An 11,315-nucleotide genomic window follows, 5' to 3' on the forward strand; every position below is an offset into this window, starting at 1 on the left:
GCATCATCATCATATAATCAATGATGAGAACTGAGAGACTTTTAGAAATTATCTGGTCCAGCCTCTTTATTAATAAAAATAATACTAGCATTCACATAGGACTTTAAGGTTTGTGAAGCTCTTGGTAAATATCATCTCATTTAATCTTCATAATAACTCTGGGAAGGAGGTTCTATTATTCCCCCTCTCCTCTGCCTGCCTTGGTTTCCTGAACAGTAAAATGGGATCATAATAGCACCTACCCTCCCACCCCCAGGGTCACTGTGAAGATCAAGTGAGATATTTGTAAATCACATGGCACAGTGTATGTGCTTAATACATCCTTGTTCTCCTCTTTCCTTCCTTTATACATAAGGAAACTGAGGCAAAGGTAAAGTGTCTTGTCCAGGATCACAAAGCAACTAAGAGTCTGAGACACAACTTGAACTCAGGTTTTCCTGACTCCAGGTCCAGCACTTTACTCACTGCACCACCTAGCTTCCTCTAATGAACTAGTTAAGGAGCAGAAATATAAAGTGACTTGTGCAATGTCACACAGGCAGTGACAGAAGGAGGATTTGAACCTGTGTCTCCTGCCCCCGATCCAGTGCTTTTTGCTCTTCTCTTCACTGCCCCCCCCATCATATCTCTGAGAACACTTTATTTGTTTATTTTCTGTGCACTTATAATTTAATTTGTATTATAATTATGTGCACATGCATGTTTTCCCTCTACTAAACTGTGACCCCTGCATGCATTAATTCAACAAAGGGCTCATTTTGATTCACGTTAACATCATCCACAAGGTATATAAACATGGAGACTTACATAGAGTCACTTCTTTCATCTATCCATCCATCCATCTATCTATCTATCTATCTATCTATCTATCTATCTATCTATCTATCTATCTATCATCTATCTATCTGACATTTATTTACTTGTTTGTTTATTCATCCATCCATCCATCCATTCTTCCTTTCATTTATTCACACATCTATTTAATTTATATCTAGCCATCTATCATCTATTTACTTGTTTAATCATCCATTCACTTCTTCACACACCCATTTACTTACCTATTTATTTTACATAGACAGTTCTTAATAAAAAATTGTTGAATTAATACATGGAGGGAAAATCATATGCTGTTCTTTAATCATTTGCTGTACATTGAGCTTTTCCATTTAAATTTTTGGCCATAGAAGACCACATTATTTCCTTCTCTTTAAAAGCACCTCGGCATAGTGGGGGGAGCACTGAGGGTCAAGTCCAGAGACCCTGATTCAGATCCCAGCTTTTACAATGCCTGTGTGGCCATGAGTGAATAAACTCATCACCAGGAGGGCCATTTTTTCTTATTTGTACAAAGGAGGTAATAATAGCTGCATAACTTCTGCCTCACTGCTTCCTTCAAAGCACTTTCTGAATCTAAAGGTGCCATAGAAATGTGAGCTCCTATTCTCTCACATTCCTCCTTGTGGTGCCTAAAGCAGGAGCTTTTTACATTGTCATGTGTGGCGTGGGTTCTTTTGTCAGTCTGGTGAAACCGAGGGCCCCATTCTTCAAGAATGATTTTCTATACATTAAATTAATGCATAGAATTACAAAAGAAGCTAGTTGTAATGAGATAAAATTATTTTTTAAAAATTTAAGTCATGTTCTCTAGGATAATTGCCTCTGGCCTAAGGGCAGGGCTTTGTGCACACCTGATACATATATACACACATGTATGTATGTATGCACATATATCACACATATATGCACATATATAATACATATTGATTATACTTATAGGTTATATATGTTATAAGCATATATTTAAAATTTCAAAATATATATATTTAAATAAGAGAGAACACTTATTAGCTGCAGGATTGATAAATATTGATTGGCAGATGCTTCTCCCCTAATTGCAATAATGAACAGTTATTGAGTGCCTAGTAGGGATAAGACACTGGGCCAGGCACAGAGGATTCAAGAAGATATATGCATGTATGTACACATGTGTGTATATATGTGTATGTGTGTGTATGTGTGTGTGTATAAAACAGAAACTGCCTTTATAATCAAGTTGAGAAAACAGGATGTGTTTAGGAAATGCTTAATTAAAAGGCAAAAAAAGTGGAGGGGGTGGGCAGAGCTCAATAATAAAATGAGGAAATGTTGGTCTCATCTGGTCAGACCCCATTTGGGGTACCAGCTTCAATTTTGGACAACACACTTTGAGACAAATGAGACTGTGTCCAGATGAGACCAACCAGGATATTCCAAAATCTGGAATTCATCTGACAGGAATCCAAAAGTTTAGCCTAGAAAATAGAAGATCTAAATCTTAAATCAGAGCAAGATATAATTGCTGCCTCCAGTCATTGCACAGAGACTCTGATTTTAGAAAAAAAAAATATTAAGCTCATTCTGCTTGTCCAAGAAGACAGAGCTAGCAACAGTGGATGGGAGTTGTACGGAGGTAGATTTAGGCTTGATGTAAGAGAAAACGTTCTGACTAGAGCTAGACAGCGCTGCCTCAGAAAGTGCCAAATTCCCCATCACTGCAGGTCCTTTAAAGAGGAAGTAGATGACCACTTGTCAGGGATGTTACTGAAGGCATTCCTGTTTAGGTACAGGTTGGACTAGATAAGTAGTTTTGAAGTCAAATAGAAGTGGGGCTACCAGTCTATACATGAAGTTCCCTGTGGGCCAAATATTGATTTACTTTTAAAATGTAATCTATTCTGTTTTATTGCATTTTTATTTATTTTGAAAAATATCTCCCAATTACATTTTTATCTGGTTTGGGCATGTTTCTGGCCATGTGCAGCCTATAGGCCATAGAATTAATAAATCTGGACCAGATGACTTCTCACTCACCCCCTCCCAACTTTGAAATTTGATGATTCTTCCTTTTTGTTTCCTCCTCCAAATCATTGAGGTTAAAATATATAGTCTATAAAATAATCTAACACCAGGGCTGAGAAATGTTATATCTCACCCAGGGTTACCAGAGTGACAGTGGAGCAAAAACAGATGATGAAAATAAATAATTCACTGATTACACCAAAAATAATTATAATCTTACTACAGAATCCATTAAGGGAAAAACAGAATTAGCCTGGAAAAGCTGTCACATATTTATTCTCCCCACTGAAAAGCAATTTCTTATAACACAGATATGAAAAAATAATTTTGGAAATAGAATATGAGGTTGCGTAAATAGCATGGCACCTTATAAAGAACACTAGGCATGAAATACCATTCAGGTTTTATTTTTTTTTTTGGAGGGGGGAAGGCAAGGCAATTGGGGTTCAGTGACTTGCCAAGGTCGCACAGCTAGTGAGTGTGTCAAGTGTCTGAGGCCGGATTTGAACTTGGGTCCTCCTGATTCCACAGCTGGTACTCTATTTACTGTCAGGTTATCTTCCTGGCTATACCTCCAACAGACTGTATTACCTTGGACAAGTGACTTCACCTCTATGGGCTTGTCACCTCATTTAGAAAATAAATGAATACATTGTGGCTGCAAACACCTGTGATTCCTAAACATTTAGAAGACAAAACTAAAAAAAAAAAAAAACAACAGTAATTCAATTACAGTTTCTTAGCACCTCTGACTTAACAGAATTAACCACTGAAAGATCATTCTTATTGTTATCTTCTCTTATTATTTCCATTCTATTTTCGAGGTTTGAAATTTCTTTCCAAATCCGTAACACAGGACAATTATGTTTCAGAATTTGTTCAGCGAGGTAAGGACCTAATCAAGACTTCCCTGGCTCGCCGGGAGACAATGATAGAAAGAATGACATTGACTCACAAAGAAGAGAGAGTATGCCTCCTTGGAAAAATACAGAAGATGACTGACCCTGATGAGGTACTTAAGGTAATGTTCGCCTAGTGACTTCTTGAAAAATTGTATTCATTGTCAATCAAACCATGAGATATAGCTTCACCAACCTGGATCATTTGAGGCCATGGGCAATCAAGAATGACAGCCCCCTGACAGGGCCACCAAGATAGCTCCGGACTTCCTTTCATTATTTGTTGACAGCGGGACATTTAACAGAATAATGGGTATACTGTGTTCTTTAGAGTTTCTATGGAATGGAGAGTATGTACCCCAACAAAATAAACTTACCTAGGATCCCAGTTGCATAAAATGAGTCTTAAAGCATTTAGGATGCCATCCAGTCAGTCGTATTTTCTATCAAATTTTTATTTAACATTATATATTATTATATAATATGTTGTTATATGGTATATATTATATTTTAATATGAATTAGTGTTTTATTTATAAATTATAAATATTTATATTATTTATTATGAATTTATTTATAATTGTTATTTCTTTTTTTTTTCTTTTTGGAGGGCAATTGGGGTTAAGTAACTTGCCCAAGGTTACACTGCTAGTTTTTTTTGTGGGGGGGGGGGCATTAAGTGTCTGAGGCCGGAACCGAACTTGGGTCCCCCTGACTCTGGGGCCAGGGCTTTACTCTCTGTGCCACCTAGCCTCCCCTATAATTGTTATTTCTATAGACTGATGTAAAATAGATATAAATATAGATCCAAATTAGAGAATTTTTAAAAATTAAATTAAAGAACATGAAAGTCAGAAGACCTGGTTTTAAGAACCACTTACCAGGTTTGGAACCTTAGGTGAGCTTCCACCCCCCCCCCCAATTAAAATGAGGGATTTGACCTAACTAATTGACAAGGTTCCTTCCAGCCTATGTTCTGAGGTCTGTTCTATATGACAGTCTATACAGTCTCTTCCCATAATAAAATTCTTTGTTCTAAGATCCCTTTCAATTCTGACATACTATTATTCTATCACCCACCTTGTATCCATTATGCCAATCAGTCAATAAATATTTATTAAGATCCTGCTATGTGCCAAGCACTGTTAACTGATAGGTATACAAAGGAAGACAAAAGAAAGGCTTCTGCTCTCACAGATGCCATTGTAGCCAAATGGGGAGACAACACACAAACTACGTACAAACAAACTATTTGCAGAGTAGATTGGAAGTAATTAATAGAGCAAAAGAACTAGAATTAAGGGGAGTTGGCAAAGGCTGACTGAAGAAGGTAGGATTTTAGTTGGGACTTGAAAGAAGCCAGTGAAGCCAAGAGGGAAAGAGGAGGAAGAAGAGCTTTCTAGGTATGGAGGGCAGCCATCTACCAAAGGATGAGCTTAAAGTTCAATAATTCTACTTTTGTCAAAGCTCAAGTCATTGATCTATGTCCAGGACCTCCAAGATCACACAAATATTTGCTGCTTCTTATAAAATATCCAATATAGTTATACCTGGGGTTGAGGTACAATGGAAGGGGACTGGTCCTGCTATTTCACTGAGGTTAAGAAATTCCACTTATCAATAAAGACCGGCAACTTCTTTTCAGTTTACAGACTTAGGGACTGACCCAAGTGATCTCTAACTTTGCTCAACAGTGTTCTTATTGCTTCTATATGTGTGGCCAGGAAGGTAGTTAAGATCTAGGCTTTTAGTAAAAAGTCGAATTGATTCCAGTCATCTTGATAAGATGGCATCATTGATATAAAGCACATTGGATTGGGAACAAGGGACTTGGCTGCATATCCAAGATCTGCTCTTTATTATCTGTCTAACCTTTCCCTATGTGAGCCTTAGTTTCCTTATCTGTTAAATAGGGGAAAGGACACTATGGATTAGATCAGAGGTATCAAATATATGACTCACAATACTCCCAAGGGCAGCCCAAATTGGAATGAAATATAATTGGGAAATATTTAGCAAAATGAATTAATTAACAAAAAAGAAATATAAAAAAATGCGTGATTAAGTCAATATGTAGCCCACAGGGATTGTTATGTCTGGCTTAGTGGCACTTGCTTCTATTTTAATTTGACATTACTGAATCAGATGGCCTCTGAAGTCCTTTCTATTCCAAAATCTTATAAGCCTATGATCCTGTGAAGTGAAATTGGTTATTTCACCTATCACTGTCTCCAAGTACTCTTACCTTCTCTCAGACTCCTCTGCTCACAAGAGGAAGGTCAGCCAGAATGGTGAAGAGGCTTTGAAGGAAGGAGGGATGTTTACTTCAGAGAAGAGAGGAATCAGGGGAGCATAAGAACTATCTTCAAGTATGTGAAGGGTTGATTAGATTTATTCTGTGTAGCCTCAAAAGTCCAAAGCAGTAATAGTAGGTAAAAGGTACAGAGAGATAAATTTAGGAAAACCCTCCTAAAAATTAGAGATATCCAAAAGTAGAACTGACTGCTTCTCGAGGTGGTGAGCTTTCACTTACCTCAAGGTCTTCAAACAGAGATTATCTGATCTTTTGATGGATATATTGTAAAGGAGAGTTCCCCGCCTAGGAGTATAACTTATATTAAAGCCACTGAGGGGCTTTCTGACCAAGATTCTATGATACTGTGATTGAAACTCCCATTCCTGCTCCCTGACTTCTCTATTCCTTACTACAAAAAGATGTTAATATTCTTTGAAATCCCAAGTGTTTTCCTTAGTACCTGATCAATATCAGAGTGTGGAATTCAGCCTCTCTCTCCTAATAACCAGGTACTGCTTATAGCAAGACAGAACATGGCATGCTGAGAGTGCTGCTACTTCAATAATTGCTAGCATGCCACCGACCTCCTGAGTTATTTTTAAATCCATCCTTCACTTTCAAGAACAGAAATAATGCAAGAGAATCATGACTAGACCCAAGAACACTCACTTAAAGTATTTGTTTCTCGCCTGACCCCCCGTATACACATACCCCAAATACTCTAACAACTTAAGTTTTAAAACATGACTCGATTGCAGTTAAAACAAATAAACTGTGTGTATTCAATGCAGATAGACTCTCAGGTCCGACTCCTCCTTTTGTCATATTCCTGTTGGTGGTATAGTGGCAGGTTTATAAGTTCATTTGGTAAGTTAGCTGATGCAGTGAGCATACCTTGACATTAAAGTTTCCTTTGACTATCAAAAGGTCTCAGTAAACCTGGCCATTGTACAGAAAGAATCAAGATTAGCAACTGTTTATTGACCCTATGAAAGACAAGTGGCATATGCCATCCATCATGTTTTATTTATCTGTGGTGATGGTTTGATGGTCTTCAAAGTAGAGAATGTGAGACCTGGAGAGGGCCTTCAAAAGTAGAATGTCAGGAGGAAGGGCTAAAGGACTCTTCTAACAAAGATCAGAGTATTGGTGCTAGAAGGATAACGCCTAACCTGACCTGCAGGGGACCTTCTAACGTACAACATGAGCTATTAGAGCATCAGGAACCTGTTAACGTACACTATAGAAAAGGAGAATTCAAAGGGACCTTGTAACATACAGCCCAGGGTACTGGATCTTAAAAAAGAGCCCCTGGAATATCAGAGCTGGAGGGAACCTTTGTTCATTTAGTTCACTAATCTTTTTTTTGCTTTTTGCCTTTTTTGGGGGGGGGCAATTGGGGTTAAGTGACTTGCCCAAGGTCACGTGGCTAGTTTTTGTGTTAAGTGTCTGAGGTCAGATTTGAACTCAGGTCCTCCTAACTCCAGGGCCGGTGCTTTACTCACTGCACCATCTAGCCGCCCCATAGTTCACTAATCTTACAGATAAAATGACAAACCAAAGGCCATGCAGTAGTACAGGTAGTAAACAGCAGGCCTAGAGCTCAGCATCTTCACTCAATGCTCTATCCGATGTACTACTGGGGACATCTCCAGTCATTCTGATCTACATCTTACAACTGGACCCAGATGGCTCCTGAGGAGAAAGTGAGGCTGGTGACTTGGCCCAGCCCTCTCTCACTTAAATCCAATTCACTTGCAAGTCATAGCATCATCTTCCTGATGTCACAGTCCTTTTTGAGAACAAAGGACAAACAATGACAACAATGATGTACCATATTGTCTGTCCCCCCAAAGGTAATAATTATCCTCATAATGTAATGACTGGACTTTGGAGTACCATTTGGACCTCATAGGAAGGCCAATGTGGGCTTTATATAAGGATTTTTTATTTATTAGAGTTCTCCAAAAATGTAATTACCTTCCCCAGGAGATAAGTCTTCAGGCAAAGGCTGAATGGCTCACCTGTTTGTTTGTTTTTTTATGCTGCAAAGGGGATTTTTATTCAGATATGGGTTGAACTACATGGCCTCTGAGGTTGCAATTCTGTGGATATTTGCAGGCAAGTCAGCATGAGAAGGAGAGACAAATTTCATATTTTTAAGGGAATCAGTAGGATTGAAATCTGGAGACAGGCAATAATAATTATTCTCATTTCTGTGATATTTTAAGCTTACAAAACCACTTTTGTTATGACATACCTGTGCAGAAGATAGTAGAGTAGAATTCAAGTAGAATTCTTCCAATTTTACAGATAAGGAAACTGAGTCAAATGATTTGATCATAGTCATACATGGTTAGTCAACAATGAAACTAGAATTTGAACCACCACCTCCTAACACCACACTTTCATTGTACTATGTGATACTCAAAAGTTTTCTATCTAGAACATTCAGACATAGATAAAGTGGTCAGAGGCATATTTATTCCTAAGTAGACCATGCAAGTGTGAATACCTTTGAATGGACTTATGGTCAGTACCACCCTTGTGGTTCTGAAAAGGTTTCTTTCAGCTGATCCCTGCTACCCAACTGAAACCTAACAGTTCTCAGAGCCAAAGATAAAAGTGCATGGTTTAGAGAAGTATTGTGTAAATGTTTTGCAGTCTTGAAAAGAGAAGCCTATAAGAAAACAAACAGTGCCATATTTCTGAAACTTAAAATGGTTTCAAGTGTTTTCACTGGGAATTTATTTTCATATTAATTTCAGGCTTATCATGAAGTCCTAGAAAAGCAGAGATTAACTCGTTATGATCTCGAAGAGGAGGATGACTTTGACACTACTGAAGCAGTCACTGATCTGTGCCAGGTAAATTTGTGACACAGGAGAAAATTGTTTGAATTCGTATTCAGGTGAAACCAATATTCTTCCCCTCTACCCGCCACCCCCCCCAAAAAAATTCTTCTCTTAAAAGGCAATGTGGTAAAGTGGGAAGTACTTAGGACTTGGATTCAGGAAACCTAGATTCAAGTCTCAACTTTGACATATTTTAGCCATGTGGCCACATGGGCGAGTCCCATAACCTCTCTGAAGCTCAGTATCCTGATACTCATAGATTAGCAATGGTTCTATTCCATACCTCCTAGGGTTATAATGAGGAGAATGCTTCTTAATATAAAGTTTAAAGAAGAAAAGAGATACCAAGGGAACAGAGTGATCAGTAACTACAGCTAGATAATAGAAAGAGTGAATGGGCATGGATGCGTAACATGTAATAGAAATGGGAGATGCTGGTGGTGCTAATGATGATTGCTTCGAGGGCGTGCAGAGATATGAAAATGTCTCAGTGTTTCTTACACTTTCTTTCATGTTGTTAGTCTCTAAGTCTCAGCTCTACTCATAAAAAGCAGAAACTATTTTCCTTGGAATGCCCAGTGAGGTCAATAATGAATCACGCAGGTTTCCATGGCTCCAGGCCATCCTGAAGATCTCTTGAGCATCTTATATTCTCTATCTGGTTCCAGCCAGTTTTGTTATAACATACCTTCCAAAACTGATTTCACATTACTTCCCCTTACATAGTCTATGTTCCTTGGGTGTGCTCTTAAATTTTCAACAACCAGCATTCCAGGAAAAAAATATGCACACGATATACGTTTAATTTTAATCTGCATTCTTAACATTTCTCTCTATCACTTTACTAACTCTAGAAATTAACAAACCAATAAATCAAGCCCTGATTTGTGCCATTTACTGATTTTCCAGGTGTAGATCCTCACATTGAAAATTTAATTATCAGCTTCCTGAATGAATAAACTGGCTGTAGTATGCTCCTGCTATGTTTCACCCAAATTGGCCTATTTATTGTTTCCTACACGTAGCCTTTACACAGGTTATTCCCATGCCTAGAAGATTCTTTCTCCATAAAAACAAAGATTATCTTGAATACTCAGCTCAAGTCAAGACTCAGCTCCAAGGTCACACAGCTAGTAAGTGTCTGAGGCTGGATTTAAACTCAGATCCTCCTGATTCCAGGCCTGGTACTCTATCCACTGCACCACCAGTTTCTTTTTATTACTTCCCAAGATCTATGACTCATCACAAGGTAAGCATGCCTTCCTCTGCTGCATTTCACATTTTCTCTATACACCATCTTTATGAAGTGCTGTGGTCAAAAAAGAAATCATTACCCACTGACCAACTCTCTAGTGATGAGTTTTTACAAAGCAGGTGAGACTGGACATTTAGAAATAGGCATTTAGTCCTTGGTTAGCATTTACTTGAAATCTTTCCAGCTCTGCCAGCTTGGCAGGACCTTCCAGGGCTTACACTTCATGGACATAGCCATTAAGAACCCAAAGTCCCCTCCATGGCACCATGAGTTATGAAAGCAGTAACAGTGGTTGACATTCACATATATGAGACTGTAAAACATCAGTGAGGTATACAAGGCAATGGTTCTTATTCCAATTTTACAAAGGAGGAAACTGAGGCAGTACCCTTAAGGGAAATGGACAAGATCCTTTACCCAGGGACTGAGATATTCAGGGTTCTATTCTTAGACTTCATATTCCAAGTCCTCTGTTCTTCCCAGTGCGCTACCCTGCCTCTCTGAAACTTTGTTTTAATATAAAATGCATATTTTAACATAAAAAGAGGAATACAGAAAGTACCACATGTGAGTGAGTGATGGATTATACACATCTAAATATAGAAAGAAGATATTTGGAAATACACTTTATAAGAACAAGGTGTTGATATGAAAAGAAGAAACAAGGGTATTTGCATGTTTGTACATCTGCGTAGGTGTTTTGTGGGAAGTGTGTACAAAAGCATGAGTCAACTTGTCTATTCAAATTAGACTTGACATGTTTGCTTGGACCCATTTTGTCATTTCATTGGAAGCCCTCAGGGACCTCAAAATGGGTTTCTTCTGCATGCCCAGATTGTGGAAATCACCTGCTTTACTTCTCTCTTTCGAAAGGGCATGCTGACTACCCATCTTCTATCTATTTGAGTCCTAAAAGATACAGTAGATCTAGAAGGGAATGAATGGAAACCCTTTATGAAGCACTTGCCACATGTAGACATTGTGCTACCGTCTAGGATACAGATAGAAAAGAGTCCCAGAACTCAAGGTGCCCACATTCCATAGGGGAGATAACACATGTAAAAAGAGTCAGCTGCAGGGCAGACTGAAAGGCCCAGTGGTTCTTGGACCCTATGTAGTAACAAAGTGATTGGTACTGCATTTTCTTTTCTTTTCTTTTTTTTTTTTTTTTTT

At 38.3% G+C, this 11,315-nt stretch overlaps 1 protein-coding gene across 2 annotated transcripts in view; it reads left to right on the forward strand.

The window, feature by feature from the left end:
* Nucleotides 1-11,315, forward strand: part of EVC (EvC ciliary complex subunit 1) — a 142,187-nt gene that overhangs the window by 66,066 nt on the left and 64,806 nt on the right. For both annotated transcript variants that reach the window (XM_069070033.1, XM_069070031.1), the window contains exons 10-11: nucleotides 3,711-3,859; nucleotides 8,801-8,899. In XM_069070033.1, the coding sequence (XP_068926134.1) occupies nucleotides 3,711-3,859; nucleotides 8,801-8,899 (248 nt within the window). The remainder of the gene's footprint in view (nucleotides 1-3,710; nucleotides 3,860-8,800; nucleotides 8,900-11,315) is intronic.

Source organism: Petaurus breviceps, unplaced genomic scaffold, assembly GCF_028583685.1.
Source record: "Petaurus breviceps papuanus isolate PSGF00001 unplaced genomic scaffold, PetGlider_PUasm1.0 140, whole genome shotgun sequence".
Taxonomy (NCBI): Eukaryota; Metazoa; Chordata; class Mammalia; order Diprotodontia; family Petauridae; genus Petaurus; species Petaurus breviceps.